Source organism: Lichenostomus cassidix, chromosome 4 (assembly GCF_008360975.1).
Source record: "Lichenostomus cassidix isolate B80296 chromosome 4, HeHo_3.0, whole genome shotgun sequence".
NCBI lineage: Eukaryota > Metazoa > Chordata > Aves > Passeriformes > Meliphagidae > Lichenostomus > Lichenostomus cassidix.
The window spans coordinates 26395050-26407076 of NC_139484.1; the positions used below are offsets into that span (position 1 = coordinate 26395050).

Consider the following 12027-nt stretch of genomic DNA (forward strand, 5'->3'; position numbering starts at 1 on the left):
CCGGAAAGCACCGGGAGGAGCGGCCGGGCCGGGCCGGGCGGGGCGGTGGCGGCGGCGGCGGAGGCTCCGCCCCGGGGCGCAGCGCGGCGCGATGGCGGCGGCGGGGCTGGCGGCGGCGCTGGCGCTGGCGGCCGCCGTGGCGGCGGCGCTGGGCGCGCTGCTGATGGCGCCCGGCCTCTCGCAGCCCGACGGGCAGGGCGCGCCCGGGCCCCGCGGCGGGGCGGCGGCGGCGGAGCGGCGGCGGTCGGGGCGGATGGACCAGGCGCTTCTGCTCGTCCTCAACGAGCTGCCCGCGCCGGGCCTGCGCCTCGCCTCCCGCTCTGACTCCTGCCACCAGGTGAGGGGCTGTGCCGGGCCGGTCACCCCCAGGCTCCGCTGCTGACAGCCCGGCCCGCGGCGGGGCTGCTCGGCTTCTCCGGCGTCTCCCCGTGGCTCCGTTAGGTCGCTTCGCTTCGGTTTTGTCTTCGAGCAGCACGCAGGGAATTCCCGCAGCAGGAGCTGCTCCAGCCCCGTGGCATCTTCCCTCGTCTTTGGCACCGTGCAAGGCAGAACCCCCTTCCACTCTCCTTTGGCACTAATGAGCTCCCTTCACCCTCTTTTTCCACAGTGCTTGTATCAGTTCCTGGCGTTTGTCCCACCCAGCAACGAGAGCCTGAGAAAACCAGGCACAGCGTCGGTGATGGTTGATACCCAGCATCCCCTCACCCTGCTCCTCAACACCTCTGTGGGTGACAGAGAGCTCTGCAAGTACGTGGCCCAGCCCCAGGGAATACATGGATAGCTGTATGCTATATTTGCGTTGGTTTGGTTTGTTGGGCTTTTTTCCCTTGGAGCCATGTGTCTCTTTATTGCCTGCTCATCGCCTCCTTTTTCCCAGCTGTTTAGACCTAGAGTTCAGTCTTCACCCCACTGCTGTAACAGTGGTGTACTTTGGATTTGGAAGGATCTAGGTGCAAGTAGGAGCCAAAATGGTGTTCATTGAGGCAGCATGTGCAAGCACCTGGTTTCTCTTGCAGGGACTCTCTAGTTCAAGAAGACAAATGATGGCAGTTCATGTGTGGTAAAGAACTGGTGTTGGGCTAGGGGAGGGTAATGCTTGGAAAAGGCAAGGTCTGTGCTAGATCACAGTGTTGGTCCAAGTTTTTGGCTTGCCTTTCCTAAAGCATTCAGGCTTACAGCCTCCCTAAGTGCTGCGGTGGTACCTGCATGTACTGGTGGCTCACCAAGTTTTGTTTCCTTTATCATTTGCAGGATTCAGTATCATTTTGGAGAGTTTGGCAATTATTCCCTTGTGGTAAAGACCCTAAGTACAAGCACCCAAAATGTTTCTTGTGACCTAGTCATCAATGAAGGCCCCATCAACAGCTACCTCCGTATGTAGTGCTTTGTTTTTCCCTTTCGTTCTACAGCTTGCATGTCTCCCAGCAGGACCAGCTTCCTAGGAAGCCTGTGCAGCCACTCATGCTGTGCTGAACAGTTGTCATGGGCTTGCTCCTCTTCTTTCTCAACTTCTTGCCTCCTTATGTGTTATATACCCATCTTGAGGCCCTGACCAGGATCAGGCCTCTTCACATGATACACTGTCTGCCCACAATCCTTTTTCAGCAGGGATTAGTACAGAAAAATCAGTGGGTATGTGTCTGGAGAGAGATATTACTTCCTGTTTCCCTGCATATTTTATGTATATACACAGAATCCTCCCTCTTCTTCCCTCTATCTTACTTCTCTCACAAAATGGGAAGGAATTCAGAGTGTTTTGGATTTTTGTTTGTTGTTGCACTTTTAAATTTAAACCTGATATTCTTTGTTCATCTCTTTTCCAGGGCTGTTTCAAATCCTTGCTCACATCTCTTCCATTCTTTTCCTTTACATTACATTATTCTTCAGTCCTTCCAGTTTTCTAACTGTAAAGAAAAATTCTCCATGCTTGCTAACTTGGTGTATTGTCCTTTCCCCTATCTTCTTCATGTTGAGGCTGGTTTTAAATCTCTAGTTTCTTCTTTCAGAACATACAGCACATCATGTCTCTTTTCACTACTGTCTGGTGATGCAGTGCAGTTTTATTTTGCTTTTTTTATGCCGAGATGTGGAGTCACTGAGCTGCACTTTGAAACTAGCCTAGTTTTGTGTTGGGTAGTTTGGGGGTTTGCTGTGGGCTTTTTTCCTCTGGGGATGTATATTGCATGGAGAAAGTGATGTGATGATTGGTGAGTTGGGCTTTGTGTCATGTTTGTGTCACACTTGGCCAAGCCCAGGTTGCTGAACAGTTTTGTTAGATCATTTATAGAGTTGTGTTCTTCTCTTTTCATGTAGCTATTCTCTTTGCTTTCCTGGTTTACATGGGGATCCTTGCTGTCCTGATTGTTGGCCGCCTTCTAATGAAGTAAGTGAATAATACATCCTCCTTGCACATGAAGTGGGGCTGCCAGTTTAAGACCAGACATCACAGTGTGGTAATGTTTCAGAGTCCCACCTGTAGCCCTGCTTGCAGACTTGCAGATCACATCCTGTTATCAGGTTACCACATGCAAGTTGTGGCACATGTGGCAAGAAATGCAGAGTGCTGTGATTTCGCTTGAGGGATATCTTGCAGCCTTGTTAGTTTGTGCACGGAGCAGTTACTAAAGAGCAGCTGATGTTCACTGTAAGCTCACATGTGCCCTGCCACACCCTCCTGTCCCTTGTTCCTTGTCTAGCTCTGGATCAGCAATCCAAGTCAGTGGGACCAAAGTGCATGTAACAAATGCAACCTTCTACCCCATGTACTGACTGGTCTGAGTTATCCTGGCCTCTAAGCAACCCCAAAAAGCCCCCAGACATGAGCTTGTGTCAGTGTATTTACACAGCTGGACTTAACTGAGATCCTAGGTACTGGCTGAATCTCAGTATTACCTATGTGAGCCATAAAAATGGAAATAGGAACTGTCCAAACTTCTGATTTATGCTGCTAAATAGTTTCTATTAAGGTGAAATTAACTACAAAGTACTTTTGGCTTTGTTTTGTGTTTTAAACTGTTACTCATTTTCAGAATTGATCCAGTCAGAAACTGGGTTTACAAGAAACTGAATCCCAGAGCAACCGATCGTATGATTAACTCCGTGAGTGACCACAGTATCTTTAGTTTGCTTTCTGTAGTGTTTTCATCTCTGAGAAACACACACTATCTGGACCTCTGGGGACTTGTTCATTACCAATCATCTTCCTCTTGTGTGTGTGTTCCCCTTAGCAAATCTTGTATTGATGTCAGATAGGCAGTTTTATGTCAATGGAGAGTGCTGGACTGGGTTTCCATGCAAGTGTAGTGGATTCCCTGTAGAGCTCTTGCAAGTTTTGAACCTACAGCTTTGTGACCTCTTTAGTTCCCTTGAAGCAAATGTGTTGGTGAAAATACTGTCCCCTTCTGACATAGTCAGTGGCAGGGAAATCACAGCCTTCAAGTCTGCTTCCAGTGCAGCAGGAATTTTAGCTAAAAAAATGAAGCCAAAATTTCTCTGGCACCCCTAGAACTGGCATTTCTGTGTGATCCTCATTTTGTACTAGAATGTAGATAGTTCATCGCAGTCTGGACTTTGTATCTGAGAGGTCCAAACCTGTCTAGAATCAAAACACTTGGAAGCAGAGCTCTACAGCAATTCTTATAGTTGCTCATCTCTATAACTGGGATATAATGTCTCCTTCTTTATGCTGTCACTGGGTCTGATCAGAGTGGTCTAGGGAACTCAGTTGTGAAGAAGCCACTCCTGTCTTTAAAAGGATTAATTTTCCACTGGTTTAGCTCTCAAAACAGTCTCTTTGTGGTGTCAGACAAGTGCTGATGGGTTGGGATGAGTCTTGTTTGAGAGCTGGCAACTGGATCTGCTCAGCTCTGTTGTAAAGCAGAACTCAGAGTGTTGCCAAGTCTCTGGCTGATTTGGACTGGACCCAACTCTGATGAGTCTCAAGCATGGGCTCATTTCACTGCATTGTTTCTACCTGGTCAAAGGCAGAGTCTGAAGCATCTGCAAGCATTGCAATGTGGTGAAGCTAGGAAGAGGTTAGATGTAGCAAGTGGGGAAGCAAAAGGAAAACAGGGAGAATAAAGACAGTGTGTGAAAGTGTGCAGTTTGCTGACCTTTGTTGCCTAGTCAGCTGGTGCAGCTGCTGACTTGCTGTTCATGTGTCTGGTTTGTTCCCTAAGGAGCTCGGATCCCCCAACACAACAGACTCCATTAACTGTGATCCTACCCCACACTCATGGAGCACAGCCTCTCGGAAGCGGCTGCATTCCCTGGACACCTTCCGAGGGTGAGCACGAGATCTTGCTCAAAAGCAGCTCTGCCAAGGGGAATGAGATTTTTCCAATGGCGGTTTGACAGTGCATGACAATATATAGCAGATGGACAGTTCAAGGTGGTCTGTTTTACTTGGAAGTTAGTCAAGATTTTAATTCTCAGATTTTCTGAAATGCTTTGTAATTGATCTAATTTGAGGAAACATTAAATTGTGGCAGAGGGCAGAAAAGAACAAAGTGTTCAGTACGAAAACTCTATGCGAAGGAGCTTGCTTTGGTTCACCACCACCCATAATTTTTGAAACACAGCTTCCTGGTTGGTAAAGCTGGAAGCCTTGGAAATCTTGCTTTAAAAATAAAATAAATCAGATGTCAGAGTTAGAAATGCATTAGTGGGAGTAGTAATCATTAACTTTGTGTTCATATATATGCATTTCATCGACACGTGATACTTTGTGCTTTTGTTGTCTTTTTAGGCTTTCTCTTGTACTAATGGTGTTTGTTAACTATGGAGGAGGAAAATACTGGTTCTTCAAACATGAGAGTTGGAATGGTAAAGTACAATTGAGACAGTTACTCTGGGTTTTAACTGCAGCAGTGGCTAGAAATGGTTGGTGTTGCAGCTGCTGCAGTGAGCTGTTGCTCAGCCGAAGGCTGGGATGCTGCACCAGTTCCTCAGCAGGGGATCTGGCCTGATAGGTTAATGGGCAAAGCAGTGTATGGTCCTCCTTGTCACACAGTGACAGGATGGCTTCACATCACAATCTGTGTGCAACCTTTTCACTTGTCATACAGGGTTGTATCTTTAACTTTTCTCTGTTGCCTAATGACCACAGTCAAGCTGATGTTGCTCAGTGCTGTAAAAACATAATGCCTTGATTCATAAGCTGATGGAGATGAAGTCAAGCATTGTGCTGCTCTAGTGGAGAATGGCAAGGATCCCTTCCCTGAAATCTTTCCCAAGGCACAGCAATGAGTTCTGACCCTATTTTTGGAGAGTGGTAAATGCAGTGAAGCAAGATGATTAGCTCTTTGTAGGTTTTGTTTATAACATTTTAGATTTTGGGACGCAAATAATTGCTAGCAGCCGGCAATTCCTCTAAAAACTCAACAGTAATTTTGTTAAATTTCAGGAGGGTTCAAGGTAAATAATGTGCTACTTCATATTTCTCTGTAGGATTAACAGTGGCAGACCTGGTGTTTCCATGGTAAGTTTTCTTGAAAACCACTGGCTGTGGTTTTTCATGGAGGAGGGAGCTGGACTTCGACTGTGAACCTAATGTAAAGGGGAGGAGTGGGTAAATTCTGAATTTGAATCATAGATCTGCAGCTTGTGTTTTACTCCTCTGAAGATGCTAATTTAATTTTGGGTAATGGAATTTTTTGGTAGCATATGAATTCTGGAAAAAAACCAGAATGCAACTACAACCCTGCATTAACAGACCACTGAAAAAGGTGGAAGTATCCCATAGTGCAAGCTCAGTAGTCTAGGAATTCCTAGCAATCAAAGGAAATAAAATTGCCCAATTTCACTCAGTGAATGCATTCTGTTGGGCCAATGCAGGCTGCTCTGTAAGCTTTAGTGTTTTGCTGTTACACACATGTGTTATGAGACATCTGTCAGCTCCATTTCCCATCTGCTCTGTTCTCCAGGTTTGTGTTCATCATGGGGACATCAATAGCATTGTCACTGGGCTCCTTGATGAGGTGGGGAAGTTCCAAGTGGAAGGTGCTCAGAAAAATCCTCTGGAGGAGTTTTGTGCTAATCCTGCTGGGAATCATAATTGTGAATCCCAATTACTGCCTTGGACCTTGTGAGTGGAATTTGCTCTCCTCCTTGCATTTCTGTAACTTGTTCCAGCCTCTTTGGCTGGGCTGTTGCAAAAACCATGTCAGCACTTTGGTGGTATCTCATAGAGTTCTATTCAGTTCTGCACTGATGCAATTTTCTCTGTTAGACCTTTGTGCCAGCCACTGTTGATTGTCTTAGTGACTTTGCCAGGATTATGATGTACAAAAAGTTGGGATGTCAGAGTAGAGGTGTCTCTTGCACCTGCAGGTGCAGTGGATCTCAGCTCTCCCTGGAGAAGCGTAGCTTCTGTATTTACAAAAGATCCTGTCTGCTCCTCTTTCACATTGCTTGCATGTCTTGCAGTGTCCTGGGATAATCTGCGTATTCCAGGGGTGCTCCAGAGGCTGGGATTCACATACCTGGTGGTTGCTTCTCTCGAGCTCCTGTTTACAAGAGCTGATAGTGGGACCTGGGTGAGTTATGTGGGGAGATGATAATTGATACTGGAGCAGGGTTTGGTAGCCTTTGCTCTTGTTTGGGCACAAAGAACACATAAGAAATGGTAAGAAAGCATGTAACATCCCACTTGATGTGTAGTGCAGTGTGACCTGGCAGAAATGTTGGGTCTGTCCCAGTCTGCATTTTGTCACATGTAGCTTTACTGTATTTGAGGATTTCACCAATCCATTCAGATAGTGCTTAGAAGCAGGCATTCCAAGACACTTTTGATGACTTTTCCACTGCCAAGGAAGCCCAGGGATAGGCATCTCTATGCTGAATCCTGTAGTCTGAGTTTTGTCCAGTTAATTTGGCAAGGTTTTTTCACAGCAGGGGAAAGTAATACTGCTTTTTGGCCTTTCTAGAGTGTGTTTTCCCAAAAGGCTTTTGTTCTACTTGTGAATCAAAATTACTTTTGACATTTTCCAAGTTAAAAAACATTAAGGGCTTTTGTTTTGGTTTGTTTCTCTCCCCCTGCCCCAAGTAACTAAGTGTCTGGAAATGTTTCATGAAAATGAAAGGTCTGTTAGTAGAACCCAGTTTTATAATGACAACATCTCCCTCTCGTATCTGGAGATACAAGACTGCCTGCCAGTAAGTACAGGTTATCCCCAGGGGCATGGTTTTTACTTGCCAGCTAACAGCCCCTCCCTCCATCTCATGCAGGAAGGACCATTTCCTGCTCTGCAGGATATTCTCCCCTTCTGGCCACAGTGGATTTTCATTCTGATGTTGGAAGTGCTTTGGCTCTGCCTGACCTTCTTGTTACCAGTGCCAGATTGTCCCAGGTAAGACCGTGCCCTCAGACAACCTTCTGTGGGGTATCAGGTTATTCTTCTTCTACTGAGTAGAAGGTAACATTTTATTAGCCACCAGGAAAGAATGAAGGGAAGAGCTTTTAGGCCAGCAGGGTTAAAGGAAGCATCTGTCACATGAAAAAACTTTCTTTACTTTGGTAGTAAAAGTGTAAAGTGTTATAAAGGTGATGTCATTCTTCCTTTCTATCTGAAGAAGAGGATTAAAATCTCCCTGAGGTATGGGTATGGAATATATGATTATTGCAAGGCCATCAATGTGTGCCTCTAGCCTGGGAAAACATTGAGCAGTTAGTGTGCTGGTCAGTGGGCCAGCTGCTGTGCAGCTGGAGTGTACCAACACTTTGTGCTCTTTGTCTCCATGCTAGGGGCTATCTTGGTCCCGGGGGCATTGGGGACTTTGGAAACTATCCCAACTGCACTGGAGGAGCAGCTGGTTACATTGACCGTTTGCTTCTTGGAGAAAAGCATATGTATCAGCATCCCTCTTCAGGTGTAAGTAGTTTTTGGTTTGCAGTATGTCAGGAAGGGCTTGGGAATGATATGTGCAGAGGAATTTAAGAGAAAGGAGTTTGGTTGCTCGGGTGCTCTGTAACAACTGTTTTCTCTCTAAGGTGATTTACCAAACAACGATGCCATACGATCCTGAAGGGATCCTGGGGACCATAAATAGCATTGTTATGGCGTTTTTGGGACTGCAGGTACCTCTTTTTCTTTCTGGCTGCATGCTAGAATGGGAAGATTTGAAGGAAGCTTGGAAGTGGGGAGGCAGTAGGGTTTCTTTACTCAAAGCTGAGACTGGTTCTAACAAAACCTTTTCCAGAGCAATGCTTTCAGGATGATTTAACCTGAGGTGAGTGACAGAGAAGTGGAAGCTAACATGACAGTAGCTTGCATTAGATACACTTAGATTTCTCAGTTTTTGTAAGGGATGGACACAAGAAGCTTGCAAAATAGCCACCTGGAAACTTCCTTTATTTTAAGGTTGGGCTTATGCTGGGAGTAGGCTGTCTCTGCATGTTGGAAAATAAGGCTAAGAGACACATGGATTTCACAGCTTAATAGTAAGGGTTTCAAAAGTTGCAGCTGGACTTGTTCACCCTTGCTGATTTTCTGCTTGGCATGTGGTGACAACCATCTTGCATAGGTGCTGTGTGCTTACCTTCCCTGACAAGAGAGATGCAGGGGTTCACATTGGTGTTACCAACACCAAAAGCTCACAGCTCACCACTGTTTAAAATATGGCACTTTTTGATGCAGTTTTGATGTACTGCTGGCTTTTCTGGCTCTGCAGCAGCTGTGAACCAAACTGGAACTCTTTGTGCTGGGAAAGGAATGTTACCCCATGTAGCACTGGGTAAAAATTGATAGGGAATATCTGCGGGGCAGAGCTTGGAACAGAAGTGTGACACTGAGTTATCAAGACACATTTCTTGGTGGTGTATGAAAAGGAGCATGTGCTCTGAGCAGGTCAGGGTGCGATGGGGCACTGTGGAGAAGCTCTTGGGGCTGACTCTGGTGATGCTCCTCCATGCAATCCTTACTGAGGGAGAGTGAGCTCAAGTTATATTGTGTTGACCTAATGAAGATGCTTGTTCCCTTCCTCAGTGTTAACATAGTAAGGAAGGGAGAAAAGGTGCAACTCTACTGCTGACTGGGTTGCATTTATATATTTTCCCCTAGTGTGTCCATTCTTTACAAAGAGTCCTCCTTCTGAGCCTTTCAGCCACTTGGCTGTTAGAAATCCTATTCGTGGTCTCTGTCTTAGCACAGGTAGCTGGTTGCAAATGTACCTGGCTCTTGAAATGTAGTTAAATTTATGTGCATTAATTATTTTTTTGTATTCTTTTTATAAGGCAGGAAAAATTACCTTGTTCTACAAAGACCAGCACAAACAAATTATGAGTCGGTTCGCCATATGGGGCATAGTAATGGTAAGTCTGATAGTTATGTAGCTCTTTAAAAGACATGTATTTTAATGCAATGTAAAGTTACTATTTCTGAAACATGTTACAGTGGTTATGTAAATTTTACCAACTTTGTATTTCAGGGAATTATTTCTGCTATCTTGACAAAATGTTCTAAAGAAGATGGGTTTATTCCCGTAAACAAGAACTTATGGTAAGTAAAGAAATGGAACATTTCATATGATTTTGTTAAAGTGCTATTTTGTCTCAGAGAATGTTTTACCTTTTGTACACTGAGATCTGTATCACACAGTTCTCTAAATATTACTCTTTTTACTGGAAATGTTTGTAGGTCAGTATCATATGTGACAACCACAAGCTGCTTTGCCTTCATCCTCTTATTGCTCATATATTACCTTGTGGATGTCAAGAAATTGTGGTCAGGTGCTCCATTTTTATACCCAGGTCAGTAAAACCACATCAAGTGACATATTCCTTCTAATTCTTTCTGCACTGATACTATCCTTTTGTTTTCTATGCTTCCCTTGTCTTTAAAGAATAGGGATTTAGACTGAGGTAACCTGAAGGATTCCAGAGTTATTGAGTAGAACCTTTGCATAGAACTAGGACACTTGAGACCAGATATTTAGGAGAGAGGGACAATCAATTCGTTAAATGAGGTCTGAAAGCTGGTATTTCTATTGCCTAATGATTGTTCTCAATTTGGTCTCAAGTCAAGGTCCCAGTGAACAGCTGCCTAGTACCAAGCAAAACACCAGAGCTGTTCAAAGTTGGTTTTGGAAGGGACTGCTGAGACTTGTGTAACCTAATGAGAAACTCAGAGGCCTGTCAGCAGGGTAATACCACTTCTGAAGATGTGGAAGACAAAATCGCCTGGGCAGCTATGTAGGTTCTGTCTCTGTGATTTTAGATAAGCATGTTTCCCAAAGTATCCTACTGTGGTTTTAACCACACTGGGCACACAACGAACATGAGTACAGAATGCAAAGCCACAGCAGAGGGGATCTTTCAGCAGCTTTGGTCTCTGGTGTCTGGACAGGAATATGGGCAGGGTGACAGCAGGGTATCGTATCTCCTACCAGAAACCCCAGAGCTTTGAAGGGCAGCAGATTTGTTTGTAAAGGCAGCAGATCTGACCATATTGGTTGGCACTCATCCACCCTGAAGACAATAACTGTTACGATTCTCTTTAATACAATTGCAGCATACTGATTTGGTTGTATTTTCAATTTAGCACAGAGGTTGTTTGTATTTCTTTTCAATAAATGTTTTGGGAGAGAGAACTCCTCAGACTGTATTTGAAAACAGTGTGAACAATCTTTGAGGCAAATGGCATTAGCTGTTGTTGTCTTGGAGCCACTCTCTTACAAGCCTGGCACACCTCTGCCTGCTTGCTCTGAAGCAAGCCTATACCTGCTTTTTCAAATGGTACAACCTGTGCTTCCTTTCAGGAATGAACTCAATCCTGGTATACATTGGACACCAAGTGTTTGCAAACTACTTCCCTTTTAAGTGGAAGATGCAAGACAGTCAATCCCACGCAGAACATCTGACTCAAAACCTCACTGCAACAACTCTTTGGGTCATAATATCATATATTCTTTACAGGAGAAGGATATTCTGGAAAATCTGATAGAGGTGGCCAAGGTTTAGTAAGCCTAGATGCTGATGAGGCAAGTGGATTAGCCTGAAATATGGTGGATTAGCCTGAAATATTGCCACTCAGGCTGTATTACTAAAAAGGGATACTAGTTCAAGTTTACAGTGCCATGGAAGTCGTCATCAAGACTTTTATGTGACTTAAGGGACAGTATTTTCCTATTTAGCAAAAACTTACTAGTCTACTGCAGTTGCTCTCTGTTTTCTGTCTTTTGTAAATAATTTACCTATTTCCCTCCTTCATTTGGAGAACCTGAACATACCATAACAGTTGGGCAGTTTAAGACAGCCTGATTGTGTTCATGAAAGGAACTGCAAGGGATGGGGGTTATCAGAATGGGCCTGTGGTAACAGTCCCTGCATGTGACACAGAACCCCCTAACACAGGTGGTCTGGGGTTTGTATATATCCTTGGCACCTCTTGCATGCCTGTGCCCCTCTGGCTACTGGCACACATTTAACTTGGCCAGTGACTATCTGGGAAAGCTCAGGGGCACAGGCACCACTGTGTCACAGCCTGGTGGTGCCCTCAGCTGATCATTCTTCATTGTATTCCTCCCCTTTAGTCTTCACCCAAACCCTTAGATTTAGGATCCTGCTGAAGCCTAAAATCTCCTCTATTGGCTTATTAATCAGCAGGCTGCTCCTACAGGTTTAGCAGCCCATCTGTGCATGTTCTGGGCCTTTGTGTTACACATCGCTTGCATGGATGAGGTCCGAGTTTCATGTGCTACACTCTAGGAGTGCAGAAAGGCCATTTCCTATTGACTTTGTATAATCACTTGGATATTACCAAATTTCAATCAAAACCATCCTCTTTCTACATGGATCTACTTAAGGGTCCTGAATCTGAAAACCAGCAATACAATACATTCTGTAAAGGAAGAGCTAACAGACCAATTCAATGTAAGGTAATAGTTTTTGGAAATTCACTCATGCTGTGATTTCCAAACTAGTGCTAATAAAAAACCTGAAATACCTTGCTGTGTTCTCTGTGTATGTATAAAGATGGAAAGAACTACGACACACACCTTAGTATAATACTGTGGGAAAAATCCCGAAAC

General features: G+C 44.7%; 1 protein-coding gene across 1 annotated transcript; it reads left to right on the top strand.

Moving 5' to 3' along the window:
* Positions 1-72: 72 nt before the first annotated feature.
* HGSNAT (heparan-alpha-glucosaminide N-acetyltransferase) lies at positions 73-11943 on the top strand. The gene is made up of 17 exons (XM_085058409.1): positions 73-337; positions 608-747; positions 1252-1373; positions 2314-2383; positions 3030-3099; positions 4179-4285; positions 4748-4824; positions 5449-5479; positions 5925-6085; positions 6427-6536; positions 7228-7349; positions 7745-7871; positions 7991-8077; positions 9233-9310; positions 9427-9497; positions 9636-9748; positions 10756-11943. The coding sequence occupies exons 1-17, from the start codon at positions 92-94 to the stop codon at positions 10935-10937; spliced, it is 1914 nt and encodes a 637-aa protein (XP_084914535.1). The 5' UTR covers positions 73-91; the 3' UTR covers positions 10938-11943.
* The last annotated feature ends 84 nt before the right edge of the window (positions 11944-12027 follow it).

Coding starts and splice junctions, on each gene's coding strand:
- HGSNAT (XM_085058409.1), top strand. CDS start 92: ATGGCGGCGGCGGGGCTGGCGGCGGCGCTGGCGCTGGCGGCCGCCGTG. Junction 5,480..5,924: donor GCAGACCTGGTGTTTCCATG/GTAAGTTTTCTT, acceptor TCTGTTCTCCAG/GTTTGTGTTCATCATGGGGA. Junction 9,311..9,426: donor CCATATGGGGCATAGTAATG/GTAAGTCTGATA, acceptor TTTGTATTTCAG/GGAATTATTTCTGCTATCTT.